Source organism: Phacochoerus africanus, chromosome 4, assembly GCF_016906955.1.
Source record: "Phacochoerus africanus isolate WHEZ1 chromosome 4, ROS_Pafr_v1, whole genome shotgun sequence".
NCBI lineage: Eukaryota > Metazoa > Chordata > Mammalia > Artiodactyla > Suidae > Phacochoerus > Phacochoerus africanus.
The window spans coordinates 151,353,090-151,370,937 of NC_062547.1; the positions used below are offsets into that span (position 1 = coordinate 151,353,090).

Here is a 17,848-nt window from a genome sequence, read left to right on the forward strand (position 1 = left end):
TGTGCGTGCGACCAAGGTCAGAGCCTAAGCTACCTGCTGGCACCAACTCCCGTCTCTGCGGGAGTCTACCCCAACTTTCCCTGCCCACAGCTCTTGACCCCTCAGGCATTTCAGATGGATGTCTTTAATCCCTGGGAAGTCCCTTCACGTCTTGGAGCCCGAGAGCCATGTTTCTTTTAATGTATCCTGGACCCAGGAAAGCCCTTCAACTATCTGACGACCCACAGACGGCGGACATCCACTCATCCACTCTTCTGTGGCCTCTGCCCACCCTTACTGAGCCCCTACTTGCAGACGGAGCCAGCGGCTGGCTGGCAGACACGGCACAGGACACATCCTCGGCGCTCTCAGACCTCGCAGGTCCCTGGGAAACGGGCTGCCACGATAAAAGGAGACTGGTGGCTAGGGGAGGGGGCAGGCGCCGTGGGAGTTCAGCAGAGGCCCCTTGCGAGGCAGCGAGGAAGACAGCTCAGAGACAGACAACCTGATTCCAACAGGTGAGCAGAAGGCGGTGCGGCCCAGGCCGGGAGAGGCGGTACTGAAGGGAGCCAAGCGGGGGGTGGGCAAAGACAGAGGGCACCAAGGTGTGGCTTGGGCAGAGAGGGTGAAGGGTAGAGCAGGGCCAGATCCCACCCTGGGGGCTCACGGAGCTTGGGTTCTGGACTGAAGACAAGAGAGGGGCAGGGAGACGCAGCAGGGAGGGAGCAATTCAGTTAATTGCGGCAGGGCCACAGGGAGGACGGAGAGACCTGTGAGCCGAGACCTGCAGGGGCTCAGGTAAGCAGAGGAACAGGGGGGACACCTCCGCGGCCCCGGGCGGGGCTGCACGGACAGCTGGTGGCAGCAGGCCGTCCACCACCCCGGGCTCCGTGGTCTGCAGTTTCAGACACCTAACAGCTCCCGGGTCCCGCCCTTTGCACCCCGGTGGCCAACAGGCTGCTTCACTCCAACCCCAGCTACACCGAGAGAGCTCTCCTTGCAACCTGCCTACAAAACCCAGAAATGAACTGCTCCGTAAGACCCGGCTGACTGCAGCCTGGTTACCAGGAAACCGAAGGCCAAGTTCCATCACAGGAAACCCTGCTCCTGGAAGCGGGAGCCTCTCCCACCGGGATCCCAGGCGGCTGTCACTCACGCTGCTCGGCAGAACTGAACAGACATGGGACAGCGACAGCCTCTGCGGCTCCAGGCACGATGCTGAACGCTTCCAACTTCCCTACTTCTCCTGAGAGCCTATCAGGCCGCCATCATCACAGTAATTTTCACTAAACGGCTGAGGGTTAAATAATTCGCCTACAGTGAAAATTTCTATCCAGGAATGCCTGCCCCGAGGGTCCGTGTGCCACATCCTACCTTAAAAGCAGGGACAAGAGCACGCCCCCCCCACGTTGAAAATACTTGTAGATTCACCGGAAAGCTGCACACTTGGCAGAGCTGAGGACACAGGAACACTGCAGACCGGCCTCCATCTTCAGGGCCTGTCAGTGTTCGCACCGACGGCCTCTTCCGGTCCAGGCGCGAATGCGTTACCACCCCGTTCAGGCCCTCTGGTCTGAAGCCCTTGTTTTCCACAACTCTTGACAACGTGAACGCCGATGCCGCAGGACGGATAGATGGACAATGGCTTTCCAGAAAGACTGAAGCGCCCATCACCCGGTCAAATCAGAACCAACGACTTGTCGCAAGGAATAAGCAGCCTTGGGTTTCGTTAAGAGCCGTTTTCTCTCTTCCATATTCTGCTCCTTGCAAGGTCGGTCCCTAAGTCTAGCCTACACTCAAGGGAATGGGAAACTGAGTTGCACTTACGAGAAGGTGGAACTTTCTTTTTTTGTGTGTTTGAGGATCACACCCTCAGCACATGGAGGTTCCCAGGACAGGGGTCAAACTGAAACTGTAGGCCTACACCACAGCTCACGGCAATGCCAGATCCTGAGCCCACTGAGAGGCCAGGGCTCGAACCTGTGTCCTCATGGATACCAGTCCAGTTGTTCACGCTGCACCGCGATGGGAATGCAGGAACACCTACTTTTATAATCTTTCCGAAGACCCGTGCTTCCCTCCCGGACCCTCGTCAGCCAGCACGGGCCCATGTTACGCTCTGGGGTGTCACCACATTCATTTTAAGATGAAGAAGCCAGATCAAGAGGACTGCTCATCACCGCAGGACACGCGGGCAGGAGCCATGGCTAGACCCACCCGTGCAGGGCTCTTCCAAGTGGGCAGAGCTCTGAACGGACCGAGCATCCCGTCCGTGAGCCACAGAAGGAAGAGTCCTGGAACGCACTGCCCAGGCCGCGGTCACCGTCACTGGCCCGAGGCTGGGCAGCGGCACATCGCTCAGCGCCACAGGCCCCTGGAGTTGGCCGCGGGCTTCCGCAACGCTGCCACTTTCCCATCGCTGATGACAAGAGGGCTTGCGGCGGATCTGTGGGTGGCAGGATCGCTCTGTTCTTTCCGGACTGATGTGGAACCACCTCCAAGATCTGCCAAGGCAGAGGACGCAGAGGGACTGCGCGCTCGTTCTTGCCCAGAAGGTGTGGGGGGCGGGCAGACACCCACAGATGTTTAAGTTTGGCTCAATCTGGAAGGTTCTTCTGCTCAAGCTACACTTGCTTCCACAGTTTCTACTCCGCTCCAGCTCTAAGAATTCGTCCATTTTTGGAACCAACGCCTCCCCTTGCAAGAGAAGGTCTCCGGGGCCTTGGCCTGCCTTAGGTGACTGAGCTAACTCGGGGCCGCCACAAGCAGCGGAGACGTGACCGCAGCGGCAGACCCTCCCCGCTCTCAGGCCCCCTCCCGGGAGAGGCCCACAGCACCCTGTCTCGTGGAGGGGGCTGACAGCACCCATGTCCCTGCTCACGAGACAGAAGCCACCTAGCTACCCGAAGGCTGCTGGCCCGTCCATGCACCCCTGACCTCCAGCCAGCCCTGCACCTGCTTCATGGAGTCGGGAGGAAGGCGTCCAGGACTGGGGGCGGGGGGCCCTGAACAGAGAGAAGACGCGAGTCACAGAGAGCTCCGCTCAGCGAAGGCAGTTTATTACGGAAAGGAACACGAGGGGTCCTGTTCAGAGGCGGCGACCACGGCGACCCCCTTTCCTGCGGGTGCTGTCGGAGGGGATGGGGGTGACGTCCTCTGTGGGGAGGAAGACAAACCGTCACGGCCTGGAGGGTGGGAAGGGGCCAGGCACCCGCCCCCCCCCCGGCCTGCCGTCCAGCGGACTCTGCTGCTTTCCAGGGAGCCCTCTGCACACAGCAGATGCGTGTGGAGCTGCCCCATCCGTGGTGTCCTCAGCACGTCCATGCAGCTTCAGCTCACTTTCCTCGAAGAGAACTGAGGCCCAGAGACAGCAGGGAGCAGGCACGGGACGCCAGAGGCAGGCGACACATCCAGGTTCCTGACACGCGGCCCTAATGGAAAAACACTCCCAGAGAGGATAGCCCGAGAATACATCCTATTAACAGGTTAAGAAAGGGTTGAAAACATTCCAAAAAAATCCGGAGGGCTGGACCGTCAGACCAAGGGAAGAACACACAGGGTCACCGCCTTCCTGAGCCGTAAGGGCCCACCAGAGCAAACGCTCGACGACCAGGCTGTCACTGACCGGTGGCCGGACGGATACTCAGCAGTCGAGGGCCCCGTAGGAGACGCCCCCTCTGACGCGCAGCAACAACCCTCGCGAGAACACTGGGAGCAAGAGACGAGCCCTCCCACCCCACCCGCAGTTCCATCGGCCACGCTGGGCACCAAAGTTCAGAAACAGGAAGGCGCTGTCCCAGCAGACATTCAAGGCGACAGGGTGCTCGGGTCACCTGAGACCCTGTGCAGCTCCCATTAACAAACCCAACTGCCAAAGGCCGACCAACCAGGCCCCGGACCCACTGTACACACGGACCACGCGGCCAGGGGTCAGTGCTTCAGAGCCAAGCCACGCGTGAGCCAAAGAGCGACACTCACCAATCCGCCCAATCTTCATTCCCGAGCGGGCGAGGGCTCTGAGGGCTGACTGGGCGCCTGGCCCAGGGGTCTTGGTCCTGGGAAACGAAGGTCTGAGTTAAGGACAGCTTTGGACACGTCATTACAAGATCCCACGACTCCAGTTCAGAGACAGCATTTCAGGCTCGCGGGCCCACGGAAGGTTCTGTCACAGCCCCGGCCCCACGGGTCCCAGTTTGCATCCTGCTCTGCCTGCAGCCCATTTAAGCTACTGCCCCTCTGGGTCACATTTTGTGGTCATCTGTTCCATCATCCCAAGACCGAGACACCACTACCTCCGCCTGGACCACTTTAACTTCCCCACTTCCTCGTGCATCTGTTCCCAACTTGGCACTTCCCATGCCCCCCCACCCCTTACCAGGTTCAAGACCCAGCAGCACCTCCCTGGGTCTGCCTATCTCATCACCAGACATGCCGAGCTCGTTTCCACCCGGGACCTTCTCCTTCCGGCATCTCTGGCTGGAACACCTTGCGCCCTGTGCTTCCTTCACTGGAATCCCAGCGTCACATTTAAGCGTGGGTTTCACCTTTATCACCAACCTAGCCCGGAGACAGGGGTTTCGCGTCCCGGCACGTGCCCATCTGCCTCCGTGCTGTTTTAAGTGACTCCCCACCAGCCTAAGAGCCACAAAGGCAGATGGAGACTGCCTCCTTCCCCCCGTCACCCTCTGCTAACGCACACAGCAAACAGACAGGGCCGTGAGGACTCCTTGAACACGCAAGTTCAGGCAAGAACCAATCACAGGCATGCCTCATCTTACTGTGCTCGAGATTAATTAAAAAAAAAAAAAAAAAAAACGAATAACGTTCAGGACAACCCTTGTCAGATAGTTAGAATTTTCTAGCAATAAGATCTTTTTTTCAACAAGAGCCGCACTTGGGGCAGATGGAAGTTCCCAGGCTAGGGGCTGAATCAAAACCGCACCTGCCGGCCTACAACCATAGCCACACAGGATCCAAGCTGGGTCTGTGACCTACACCACAGCTCACGGCACCACGCGGGTTTGAGCCAGGACAGGGATCAAACCTGCGTCCTCACGGAGACTAATGGGGTTCATTGTTACCACTGAGTCGCAAGGGGAACTCCAGCAGAAAGGTGTTTTAGGTGAAAACATACGCATTTGTTAAATGACATGACACCACTGCACAGCGTAAACATGACTTTTACACACGCGGGGAAGCCCCAGGTGCCTCGCTTTCCTGAGCTATCCGCTGTCTGCGGCCTGGAACCAAACCCACAGCAACAGCTCTTGCCGTGTCCTATTAGTTACACACCAACCTAGGCAGCCGGGTACGAAGTCCCCAAAGAGAAACCAAGCCGACTGAAATCAGGCGCACTGGCGCTCAAGCCCGGCGACCCACTCCCACTCACCGGTTCCCGCCCGTGGCCCGGAGCTTGATGTGGAGGGCAGTGATGCCCAGCTCCTTGCAGCGCTGGGCCACGTCCTGGGCAGCCAGCATGGCAGCGTAGGGAGAGGACTCATCCCGGTCGGCCTTCACCTTCATCCCGCCTGTCACGCGACAGATGGTCTCCCTGGGGACAAAAGCACAGGGTCCTCTCTCACCCACGAGGCTGCAGAGTGTCCGCCAGGCCCCAGCAGACACACCACCGCTCGGGTCCGGCAGGCGTCCCCGTCGGGGACCAGAAAGCCGCGGGCTCTGCGGGGACAGGCTCCACAGGCCTGAGACACCCCGTGTGACCCGCCGCACCCGCCGCTCCAACCCCTGCACCCGTAAGGCCCCCTCCTGCACACGAGGAAAGCCAGCCGAGACAGCGGAGGGCAGCGAGACCTGCCCCCGGGGTGACGCCAGGCCACCAGCGCCCCTGTAAGTACCAGGACACCCCGAGGATTTAGAGACCCCCCCCCCAGGCTGGGAAGCCGCTGAGGGACACACGTGCCCTCCTCTTACACCCCGAGACCCGGAGGCCACACCTTCCTTGAGTGAACGCTCGCTGCAATTCTCACAAGAGACCCCTCCACCTGCCGCCCAGCCCCGGGGTCCCTTCCACCCCTTCTAACCCCAGGCCCTGCGAGCGGGGGCCTGGGCCTCTCCTGATACTCACTTGCCCGAGAGATCGGTGACGTGGACGAAAGTGTCATTGAAAGACGCGAAGATGTGACACACGCCAAACACATTTTCCCCTTCAGCCACCTGCGGGCCGAGGCTGATGACCTGCTCCTCCTTCTTCTCCTTCCCCTTGCGCGGTGCCATTTCTGCGGCAGAGGAACAGCCCCGGCTCCGGGAAGGAGCGCGGGCGCGCGCACTCGCTCGGCAGCCCCCTAGGCCGTGCGGCCTCCCCAGCGGCTCCGGCCCCTTCCCGGCTTGGAGGCCGCCCTGCAGCCGCCACGTGCAGCGCCCGCCCTGGCATCACTGATCCAGGAACCGCCCACGAAGGGGCCGCGTCCCCTGCCTTCTCGCCCCGAATCCGTCCCAAGACCCCACGGGACCCATGCGGCAATTACCCCAACTTCCCAGACCGAAAACAAGCGGGAGACCCGAGGCTCGCTCCCGGGACGACGTTCCCGCTCCTCCCCGCCCCCCGCCGTGACTCGGCGGAGGTGGCTGTGCCCCTGGGCCCGGCCCCGAGCCCCTCGTTACAGGCGGTTCCGAGCCAAAACCTCCGCCTCCGAGACAGCGCCAACCGAAGTCTGCATCGACCCGCCACGCGCCTCCCGCCCCGCACCTGGCTTGGCTTCCGCGGCAAAACCTCAGCCCCCCGCCCCGAACCTCGCTGGGCCCCCAGGCCGCAGGATGCCGCTCGATTGTCCCGGCCCAGGGAGCCTACCTGCGCGTCGCCTTCAGACTCCGCCACCGGAAAGAGAGAGTGGGAGGAGGCGGGGCGACGGGTCACGTCCGTATCCCCGGAAGTGAACGTCTGAGGTCACGGGGCGAGGCCAGCTGCTCCGGAAGACGCCGACTTTAGCGTTTCCGAGATGAAGACGCCCTCGAGAATACGGTTGATTCAGTGGGGCGCCTAAGGAGGTAAGGGGCTCGGTGTCCCAGCGAGCGCGTCGGCTTCTAAAGCTGCACGAAGCAGCCGCACTGGGTGGGTGGAGCGGGCCTGTGTCCGGGATGGCGGAGGCCGCAGCTAGACGAACGTCCGGCGCCCCGTCCCCGGCCCGGCCAGTCCGGAGGCGACAGCGCACCGCGTGGCGCGGAGGCGAACAGCAGCAGCGGTGAAAGTCATCCGCTGTGTTCTGGGCAAAATAGGAGTAAATTATTCAGTACTTGTCGTTATGTACGAGGCCGGGATAAGCGACCGATAGCCATTGATCCATTTAATCCTTACCACATTATCAAAGAGGTCGTTTTGATTTTTCTTTTAGTATTATTATTCATGGCACCTGTGGCATGTGGAAATTCCTGGGCTGGGGTCACGTCAGAGATGCAGTTGCCACCCTATGCCACAGCAACACCAGATCCAACCCACTTTCCGTGATCTACTCCGCAGCTTGCAGCTACGCTGGGTCCTTAACCCACTGAGCAAGGTCAGGGATCGAATCCCGGCATCCCATGGATACTAGTCAGGAGTCAGGTTCTTAAGCTGCTCAACCGCAATGGGAACTCCTTTCTTTTTTCTTTCTTTCTTTCTTTCTTTCTTTCTTTTTTTTTTTTTTTTTTGGAACTCCTGATTTCTCTTTTAAAGAAAGGGATTTCAGGGGGTTCCCGTTATGGCTCAGCAGACCTGACTAGTATCCACGAGGATGCGGGTTCAATCCCTGGCCTTGCTCAGTGGGTTGAGGATCCGGAATCACCTGCAAGCTGTAGTAGGTCTCTGATGTGGCTCAGATCTGGTGTTGCTGTGGCTGTGGTGTAGGATGGCAGCTGTAGTTTTGATTCGACCCCTAGCTTGGGAAACTCCTGTTCTGCCCGTGCAGCCCTAAAAAGACTACCCCCCCCCCAAAAAAAAAAAGGAAAGGGATTTCAGGATTTCCCTTGTGGCGCATTGGGTTAGGACTCATCACTGTCACTGCAGGGGTAAACGAGTTCAGTTCCCTGACCTGGGAACTTCTGCATGCTGCAGGTGTGGCCAAAAAAAAAAAGTGTGTAGCAAACAGTAAAAGTCATCTCTAAGTTCTTTTTTCTGTCGTCAAATTGGAGCATCGTTGCAGAGGTATCTATACTTCATATGTATCTGTGTTTTCAGTGTATGATATACCATCTTACGTAAATGAGGTGATATTCTCTCCAACGTCGGTAGCTTCTTTTTGACTCAACGTTGTGGACATTGTCCCAGGACAGCCGATAGAAATCTATCACATGTTCGTACAGATGAATTTTTCATTTTTTAATTTTGAGTGTTAAATGTGCTCACACAGATAAAAAAAATTACAGCGGTTATCAAAAAATATGTTTTATTTTTAATGGTATTTTATTTTTGTCTTTTTAGGGCCAAACCCATGGCATATGGAGGTTCCCAGGCTAGGGTTCAAATTGGAGCTGTAGCCACTGGTCTGTACCACAGCCACGGTAATGCTAGATCGGAGCCACATCTGCGACCTCCACCACAGCTCACGGCAATGCTCAGTCCTTAACCCAGTGAACGGGGCCAGGGATTGAACCCGTGTCCTCATGGATACCAGTCAGATTCATTTCCACTGAGCCAGGACAGGAACGCCGACATTTTATCATTATTGGTGTGGTTATTGTCATTGTTACTATGGCCTCACTCATGGCCTGTGGAAGTTCCTGGCCAGGGATTGAAAAAAGTATGTCTTAAAAAACCTACTGTCATTGTCTCCAGCCACGCGGTGCTCTCTCTGGCCCACAACCGGTAATACCTGTGTTGCCTTATTTTTTACTACATGGTGTTTCTCTGTATAGCAGAACCGTTGTTTATTTAGCCAGTTCTCTTTGTTGGACATGTAGGTTATTTCTAGAATTTTCCAACATAAACTGTCAAGAACACACATGTGGCATTCTTTCCTCTGGGTAGGATGTCAGAAATCAAAAGGAATGTGTATCTTAAGTTTTAATATTTGTTGCCAAACTGCCTCCCAGAATGTTGATATCAACTTGCATTTCTACTAAACCGAGAAACTGAATGTATCTCCTTGGTGTATTGTAAGTATTCTATAATTAGTAAGATCAGACACCCTGGAGTTCCTTTCCTGGTTCAGGGGTTAATGAACCCGACGAGGATCCACGAAGATGCAAGTTCCATCCTTGGCCTCGCTCAGTGGGTTAAGGCGCTGTGAGATGTGGTGTAGACTGCAGACAGGGCTCGGAGCCGGCGTCACTGTGGCTGTGGCGTAGGCTGGCAGTTGTAGCTCCAATTCAACTCCTAGCCTCAGAACTTGCGTGTGCTGTCGGTATGACAGTAAAAAGCAAAACAAACAAACAAACAAAAACAAGAGCCGACACCTCTTGATGATTGTTTTTCATATTTGCGTCTCTCCTGTGAGTAGTCTGTCTGTATTCTTTGAAAGAAAGGCCTTTTTGTTCTCAAGTAGTGATTTCCCCAGTGGAAGAGGAACGTGAACGGAGAGTGGACTCGTGCGTTGTCAGTTCAGCTTTGGGTAAGAGTTATAGTCAACAGTCAACTCTCCGAACCTCAGTGGCGGAAGGCTTGGTGAAGGGAATGTGGCTTGATCTTATGGCCGAAGCTGGTCCCCGCTGTCGCCTTGGGGCAAATTTTGCCCTTGGAAAGCGCCAGAAGCCATCTGGTCTTCACCCCAGAAACCATCAAAGTTGCTGCTTTCAAACGCCACTGAGATTTTTCTTTTCTTTTTTTGGCTGTGCCTGGGATCAAACCCGCACCACAGCAGTGGCCCAAGCCATAGCCCTGACTATGCTGGATCCTTAACTGCCAAGCCATCAGGGAATGCTGATTTTTTACAATCAGCATGTTTATTATAGCAAAAAGTTATTAGTTGTGGGTCCTTGGGCAAAACCTGTACCCTCTCTGGACTTGGTTTTCTCATCTGCAAAATGGGGTAGTAACGGGATTTTTAGGAAATGTACCTTGAAAAATAGCTTTATTGGGCATTTACTTGATGCCAGGCTCTGAGATGCAAGAATAACGTCATCTAAGCTAAGACCGGAAAACAGAGTGGGGGCAGCCAGACGCCGGCAGACAGGATGGGCTGCACAGGGCTGGTGTGCGCAGAGGTCCAGAGCGGGAAGGGGCTCGGAGCGCTCAAGGCTCTTAAGGTACAGCCGGTGTCATGCGGGAGGGAGGAAGGCTGGGAGACGAGCTGGAGGCGGAGCAGGAGCCCCCTCTGCGGGCAGGCGGCCTTGTGGTTCCCCCGGCACAGGGGCGCCTTCTGCCCCCAGGCTCGTGGGGGGGCCGTCCCCGGTCCCCGTGGATGCGCAGCTGTCGAGCGCACAGGCCTTCAGATCAGAGCCGACAGTGGTCCCCGCGCCTTGGAGTCCCCCCCACCCCCACAGGAAGGGCAGACACGCCGTCCCAGTGAGTTTCCTGTTAGCGGAGAAGGCTTCAGGGGTGTCGGGGGAAGGGGAGGGCGGTGGTGGCGGCAGGGAGGAAGCTGAGCCCGCCTTGCCGGCCCCTGCGGAAGGTTGTCACGGGCCGGGGACAACGCAGCCAGAGGCCTACAGGTGGAAGCCCTGGCGCGTTCTAGAAAGAGCATGGGCGGCGTGGGGCAAGGGAGGGGAGGGCGGGTGCCCAGGCGTGGGCACAGGGCGGCATAGGCCTCTAGGGCACGAGGGTCCCTGGCTTTTACTCCCAGTGGCACCGTGGAGCGTTTGGGCAGAGGAGCGATGGACTCGGGCTCAACTTTGATGGGGTCGCTGTCCTTGCTCTGCGGCCAGAGGCCTGGCAGCAGGAATGAGCCTGGGGCTCAAGCAGAGGCGGGCTCACCGCTGGGACGTGAAAGACTGCGGGTAGCTGAGACTAAGGCGGCGTGAGTGGGGGTGGAACGTAGTGGTCAGAATGTGGTCGTGTTTTGCAAGGAGATCCAGCGGGAGGGACCTCCTGGTGGATGAAACGTGGCGTGGGAGCCAGCACTGCCGGAGCCGGGCCTGGCCCTCAGGGCTCAAGCAGCCGGAGGCGAGAGGGAGCCGCCCCCAGCTGGGACCGGAGGCCTGGGAGGGTGGAGGAGACTCGGGGGAGGAGAGGCTGTGCTCGCTGTGCGGCCTGCGCTGGAGACGTTTATCCTGCGTCCACGTGGAGCTGTCCAGGGGTCTTGGGGTGGGTGAGTCTGGGGCTAAGGAGGCCTAAATCTGGGGTCCCAGCAACTAGATGGCCCCTCGAATGAGGCCGCACGTACCTACCGAGGGATGAGCATAGCCAGAGAAGAGGGCCAGGGACAGAGCGTCAGAGCCTGGGGACAAGAGAAGGAGAGAGCAGGGACCAGGAAGTGGGCAGCCCTGAGGTGGGGACCAAGGGGACATCGGGGGCCAGGTGCAGAGCAGCGTCAGGGAGAAGGAAGCAGGCAGCTGTAGGAGCACACGTCCCGGGAGACCACAGAAGACGGAGGCTGAGGATGGCAGCTGCAGCAGCTCTAGGCCCTCGGGGACCTTGACAAAAGCAGTTTCATTGTGTATTGTGGGGAGCGGGGGCGGGGGTGTGTGTGTGTGCAAGCTCCAGGGAAGTAGATTTAGGAGAGAAGGAGAAGGGAGTCCCCGTGTAGCACAGTGGATTCAGGATCCACTGTTGTCACCGCAGCGGCTCAAGTCACTGCTGTGGCGCAGGTTCAGCCCCTGACCCAGGAACTTCCGCGTGCCGTTTTTTTGGCAGGCCTGGCCCAAGGAGAGACAGAGAGCAGTGTAGACAGTGCTGGAGTTTTGCTGCAAAGCTGTGCAAAAGGGCAGAAGAATGAGGAAGTAGGATCCAGGATTTCTTTGTGTGTGTGTGTGTGTGTGTGTGTGTGTGTGTGTGTTTAGGGCCACTCCCGTGGCATATGGAGGTTCCCAGGCTAGGGGTTGAATCGGAGCTGCAGCTGCCGGCCTGCACCACAGCCACCAAAACTCCAGACCTGAGTCACGTCTGCGACCTACACCACAGCTCGTGGCAACGCCGTGGCCGGGATCGAACCCGCGTCCGCATGGGTGCTGGTAGGGTTCACTACTGCTGAGCCACGATAGGAGCTCCAGAGGCTCGTTTTGATTTTTCACTAACAGATACCTGCATCACGGTAGGAAGAGCCTGGCGGGGAGCGGGAAGTCATGATGGAGCCGTGTCCTTGAGTGGGAGGAGGTGGAGGCAGCAGCTTCGCGGAGGAGTCTGCCTGGTCCATCTGCAAACGGGGAGTGGGCAGGTGCTGGAGGTGAGCGCGCGTGGGGGGCGGGCGGAAAACCGTCTCAGGAGAGACAAGAGAGAGACGTAGGCGGCCAGCAGCTGGGAGGCCGGGGGCGGGGGGGGGCGGGACTTGAAGATGGGAGGGGAGAGGGTGAAATCTCACCAAGGTCCAGGGCAGGAGTGGGGCTCTGGGTCCCCTTGATGTTTTCTCTGGCTGCGGTTAGATGCTCGGGTGCAAGGGATCGGATCTAACCAGGGGTGTGGTTTTTCCAAGAGGAAGTGGGGGGCCTTGAGGGTGACTGTACAGGAGCAGGGGCCACCACTGAGCGTGGCCCTGAAGCCGGGTAGCGGGGGGAGTGAGACGCGGGGGCATAAGGATGGTGGGCGCCTGATGGGGCAGGGATGGTTGAAGTCGAGGGCCGGCTGCGGCTGTGGCCTGGGACCAGGGACTGGGGCCTGTGCCTGGGCTGATGGTTAGGGAGGGCGTTTCAGCCCGTGGGGCTGAGGGGCTGAGATGGGGGCGGTGAAGGGGGTCAGGGACCGGAGACCAGGGTGACAACAGCGCCATCCACGGCAGTGTGGGGGTGGCCGAGAACGACAGGAGGAGCAACCTGACCGAGAGGCACGCCCTCAAGGACGGGAGGGTGCGACCCAGTGCCGGCCCGTGTCTGTGCCCACGTGGAGCTGTGGGTGGTGCAGAGGCCGGATTCCAAACGGGCATCCTGCAGGGGCAGGAATGGGAATGGCCTGGAAGGGACGGTGCCAGGCAGGGAGGGCAGCATCCCCATGGCTGCCCCCTGCCCCCAACCTTTCCCTCCTGTCCACGGGCTGCGGAGGAGAGGGGAGAAGCCTCTGGGAGAGCAGGTCTCCCGGGGCGATCGGGAGTGTTCAGAGGAGCGACCGGGATGGGGGAGCTTCCGCTGCAGGCCTTCTGGGATCCCGAGGGCAGCAGGGCTTCGGGGGAGCCCCCTGGGGGCGGAGGGGGGCCTGCCCAGGCCCGGGGGCTGGAGAGCTGGAGAGAAGGGAGGCCCCCAGTGCAGAGGAGGAGGGAGGCCGCCTGAGGTCAGTGCCTGGATGGTGGCAGCAACGGGCGCCCTTCCCTGGAGCCCTGAGCACAGGCCAGACCCTGTGCCGAGCGAGGCGCAGACACCCTGGCAGTGGCTCCCCTCTGTACCCTGTGCGGCAGAAACTGGCATCCCCACACTTCATAACCAGGGAGACGGGCGGGCAGCAGCCGTCAGCAGCCATGCCAGCCTCTGAAGCCCCGCGGTCTGACCCGGTTTTCCCTGTCTGAGGCGAAACGGGCGCTCCTTCTCTATTGAGGTTTCATGGACGTGGCTGACTGACGGTGTCGCGTTCGTTTCTGGTACACAGCAGGGTGACTCAGTTCCACGTGTACGCACGTGTGCTCATGGTCCTTTTCGTACTCTTTCCATTAAGCTACGAGGTGATGCGTGTGGGAGCTCCCATCGCGGCCCAGTGGTTAATGAACCCCAGCATCCATGAGGACTTGGGTTCGATCCCTGGCCTTGCTCAGTGGGTTGAGGATCTGGTGTTGCCATGACCTGTGATGTAGGTCGCAGACGCGGCTCGGATCTGGCGTTGCTGTGCCTGTGGTGTAGGCCGGCAGCTGTAGCTCTGATTCAGCCCCCAGCCTGGGACCCTCCATGTGCCACAGGTGTGGCCCTAAAAAGACAAAAAGGAAAAAGCAGCTATTGAGTATAGTTCCCTGTGGTGGCAGTGGCACCTCCTTTGCCTGTTTCACTTGTTTGTTTATTTTTTATTGTTGTTGTTATTTTAAAAAATCTGTTTATTATTTTGTTGTTGTTATTTATTATCATGTGTTTGTATTTTTTATTTTTTTGTTATTTTTCCTTTTTAGGGCTGCGCTTGCAAGCTCATAGAAGTTCCCAGGCTAGGGGTCAAATCAGAGCCGCAGCTGACAGCAATGCCAGATCCTTAACCCACTGAGTGAGGCCAGGGATTGCACCCACATCCTCATGGATGCTAGTTGGGCTCTTAACCCACTGAGCCACAACAGGAACTCCTATTTGCCTATCTTACATTTAGAAGTTTGCATATGCTAATCCCTAACTGCTGGTTTGTCCTTCTCTTGCCCTCGCCCTTGGGTAACCATAAGTTTCTTTCTTTCTTTCTTTCGCTCTTGGCCACGGCATGTGGAGGTTTCCAGGCCAGGCATTGAACTCACACCACAGTAGTGACCTAGGCCACTGCAATGACAACGCCAGGTCCTTAACCCACTGCGCCACAGGAGAACTGCTCGTAAGTTTGTTTGGAAGACTGTGAGTCTGTTTCCGTTTTGTAAATAAGACCCATTGTATCGTGTTTCAGATTCCGCGTGTAAGTGACACCATTTGTCTTTCTCTGGCTGACTGACTTCTCTTAGTGTGAGAGTCTCTAGTTCCATCCTTGTTGCTGCAGGTGGCATTTTTCATTCTTTTCTATGGCTGAGTAGTATTCCACTGTATGTATGTACCACATCTTTTTTTTTTTGGACACACCAAGGAATGAATCTGAGCCAGAGCTGTGACCTACGCTGACACTTCAGAAACACCGGGTCCTTTAACCTACTATGCCAGGCTGGGGAATCGAACCCATGCCTCTGTAGTGACCTGAGCCTCTGTAGGCAGGTTCTTAACCCACTGCACCACAGTGGGAGATGCAGAGCTCTGAGACTTTTAACCTTGGATCCAGGCATTTTCTAGTGTCTGTTGAGTGGCCCAAGGGAGAACAGGAAATTGATCTGCGCCGTCCCAGGCTCTCCCGGACCCTCAAGGCCGGAGGCCCTGTGCATCCCATCCTTAGGACGGTTCATATGCTGATTTGCCCCTGGGGTTCCTCCCTTGGAGGGAGGTTTTGCATGAGGGGGCAGGGCTGGGTGGGGAGAAGAAGCTGCTTCATTAGTTCGCATTAGTTCATTAGTTCACCAGAGGAGCACAGGCAGGCGAGGCGTCAGAGACTGGCCACAGCGCCGTGCGCCCTGGGGCATGGAGCCCGCCCGAAGCAGCACCCTGCCTGCTTCCTGGAAGCCCTCCGTTTCCGTCCTCCACGGGCTGGGATGTTACAGAGCCCCCCTGCGGTCTGCGGGATGGGCTCTGGACCCTTGGGCACCCGGCGTGGCGCGCGCAGAGGGGAGCGGTCCAGGGTCTGCCGTCAGTGTCTTTGTCCAGGGAAGAGAAGAAGCAAGAAACCCGACGTGCAAACCAGGCCTCCGGCGGGGCCAGGCCCCAGGGCCGCAGAGGGCCGCTCCCGCCTGCTCTCGTGGCAGCTGTCAGAGGCCCGAGGTGGGAGTGGGGTCGGATAGGACGGGAGGAGAGCGTGGGGGCTGACGCGAAAGCCTGGGGCACCGTCTCGAGTCGGGCGGACCTTCTTCGGGGTCTCTGGGGGGACGTTCCGCGTGGCTGGAGGGAGTGGTGGGAGGTGAACTCACAGCTCGGGGTGCCGGGCCCTGGTGGCTAGGGAGAGGCAGGCGCCCTGAAGGACAGCCCGTCTGGGTGCTCCTGGGGCCGAAGGACGGCAGGGTGGCTAGGGCCGGTGGCTGCCACCCCCCCCTCCCGCCCCCGGCCCAGGGGTGGCAAGGACCGCTGGACGCCCCGCGCACCTTGGTGGCCACTAGATGGCGGCGGATGTCCGTGCTCGCGAAGGACAGGCCTCCGCCGGGGACTTAGGAAGGAGCCTTGTGCGTTTTGAGCCTCAGGTTGGTTGAGGAATCTAAGTGAGAGTGCGAGTGTGTGTGTGTGAGAGAGTGTGAGTGTGTGCGACTGTGTGTGAGTGAGTCTGTACTTCGGACATGTGCCCGGGATGTCGTTGGCATGTGGCCTTGTGCACGTCCTGCCCTGGTGCTCGGTCGCACCCCCAGGAGTCCAGGAGCTCCGATTACTGCCGCCTTTGCCAGGGTGGGAGGCTAGGGCAGCAAAAGACTGGGGACGTGCCCAAGGCCGCTGGGCCGCCGGGCCGCCGGAGGGGTAAGTGGATGGAGACGGCACTGGGCCTCAAAGCCAGATCTGGCCCCGGCCCCTTGCCACAGGCAGGACCTGCCTGTGAGGACCTGCTCGGCGTCGCCTCCAGCGGAAGAACAAAGCCCGGGGGGCTGGTGGCACCAGGATACAGATCCTCGGCATTTATCCACGCAGCACGTTTGTTGCGCATCCACTGTGTGCCAGGCACTGCGCTGGGCGTCAGTGAGCGAGACAGCGACGGGCAGCCGAGACCCGCGGGCACGTCTGGTAGAGGAGACAGCCAGACATCGTACCAGCGAACCCGCTGACCGAAACCCATCTTTGGGAAGGGGTCATGCTGTGGCATGCACAAGTTCCCAGGCCAGGGGTCGGCCCCGAGCCACAGCAGTGACCTGAGCCACAGCGGTGACAATGCTAGATCCTTAACCACTAAGCCGCCAGGAAACTCCGATGTCTTTTTTTATGTTTTTGTCTTTTGTCTTTTTAGGACCACACCCACGGTATATGGAAGGTCCCAGGTGAGGGGTCAAATCGGACCTGTGGCCACCGGCCTACACCACAGCCACAGCCACAGCGACATGGGATCCGAGCCGCGTCTGCCACCTACACCACAGCTCACGGCAATGCCAGATCCTTACCCACTGAGTGAGGCTGGGGTCGAACCTGCGTCCTCGTGGATGCCAGTTGGGTTTGTTAACCACTGAGCCACGACGAGAACTCCCTGCCAGCATCTTTATCATTTCAGATGACAGTGAGTGGTGCGAAGGCAGCAGACCCAAGAAGGTTACAGGCGGCCTCACTCGAGAGCCGGGGCAGGACTCTGAGGAGCAGACCAGCGGGTGCAAAGGTGCCGCCGTGAGGGGGCAGGAGAAGCAGCATCCGGGCAGAGGCCACAGCTGGTGCACAAGCTGCCAGGTGGGAGGAGCTGAGGGACTGGCCGGAGGTGAGGGCTGCTGAGGAGAGGGGCGAGAGGCGAGTCACCCTGGAGGCCAGGGGCTGGCAGGCCCTGGAGAGGAGGGGGCGTTGGAATCCACATCCGTGGGAAGGCGCAGAGCTTCCAGCAGGGCGCCGCGTGCTGTGAGTTGTCTGTTTCAGAGTCCAGTCGGGCTCTGTCGAGAGTCAGGTGCAAAAGGCCGTGGAGGGGGAGGCAGTGTCCGTCTTGCGAGATGCTTTGGAAGTGGAGTCAGTCCCGCTTTGAGACGGATTGGACCTTGAACGTTCCCAGGCTTCAGCAAGGCGCGGCCATGGGGCCGTTTTCTGAGACGGGAGAGCTGGGAGGCCGTGCCTTGCATGGAGGCTGGGCCGCCGCTCGGGCTCTGTTACTTTTATTTTGTTCTTTTTGCTCAGTGAAGTTTGTTACACTTACGGTTGTACAGCAATCATCACAGGCCGCTTTTGCAGCAGGTCCATCCCAACCCCCCAGCCTGTCTCCTTGGGAAACTGTAAGTTTTTCAAAGTCTGTGAGTCCGCGTCTGTTCCGCAGAGACGTTCACTGTGTCCTTTTCCTAGATTCCACGTGTCGTGTAAGCGACAGCATTTGATGATGGTGTCTCACTGTCTGACTTCACTGAGCATAACTTCTAGGTCCATCCATGTTGCTGCAAATGCCATTTTTGATTGCCTTTTGATGGCCGAGTAATAGTCCATTGTGTGTATGGACCACATCTTC

General features: G+C 58.5%; 2 protein-coding genes across 7 annotated transcripts in view; one reads left to right on the forward strand and one right to left on the reverse strand.

The window, feature by feature from the left end:
* Nucleotides 1-3,017: 3,017 nt before the first annotated feature.
* RPS14 (ribosomal protein S14) lies at nucleotides 3,018-6,915 on the reverse strand. 3 transcript variants are annotated; one of them, XM_047779068.1, is made up of 5 exons: nucleotides 6,785-6,915; nucleotides 6,062-6,212; nucleotides 5,369-5,530; nucleotides 3,958-4,034; nucleotides 3,018-3,135 (listed from the first exon to the last, which is right to left on the reverse strand). In XM_047779068.1, the coding sequence occupies exons 2-5, from the start codon at nucleotides 6,208-6,210 to the stop codon at nucleotides 3,068-3,070; spliced, it is 456 nt and encodes a 151-aa protein (XP_047635024.1). In that variant the 5' UTR covers nucleotides 6,211-6,212; nucleotides 6,785-6,915; the 3' UTR covers nucleotides 3,018-3,067. The 3 variants fall into 3 exon arrangements, with proteins under 3 accessions (XP_047635024.1, XP_047635025.1, XP_047635026.1); XM_047779069.1 differs by having other exon boundaries at nucleotides 6,062-6,235; nucleotides 6,785-6,845; XM_047779070.1 differs by having other exon boundaries at nucleotides 6,683-6,821.
* NDST1 (N-deacetylase and N-sulfotransferase 1) overlaps nucleotides 6,857-17,848 on the forward strand; it is a 92,214-nt gene continuing 81,222 nt past the window's right edge. The window contains exons 1-2 of one of the 4 annotated variants that reach the window (XM_047779060.1): nucleotides 6,918-6,981; nucleotides 12,082-12,227. The gene's annotated coding sequence lies outside the window, so the exon portion shown is untranslated. Of the gene's footprint in view, nucleotides 6,982-10,051; nucleotides 10,153-10,482; nucleotides 10,558-12,081; nucleotides 12,228-17,848 lie in introns of those variants that run through there. The other 3 variants (XM_047779059.1, XM_047779061.1, XM_047779062.1) reach the window with 3 other exon arrangements.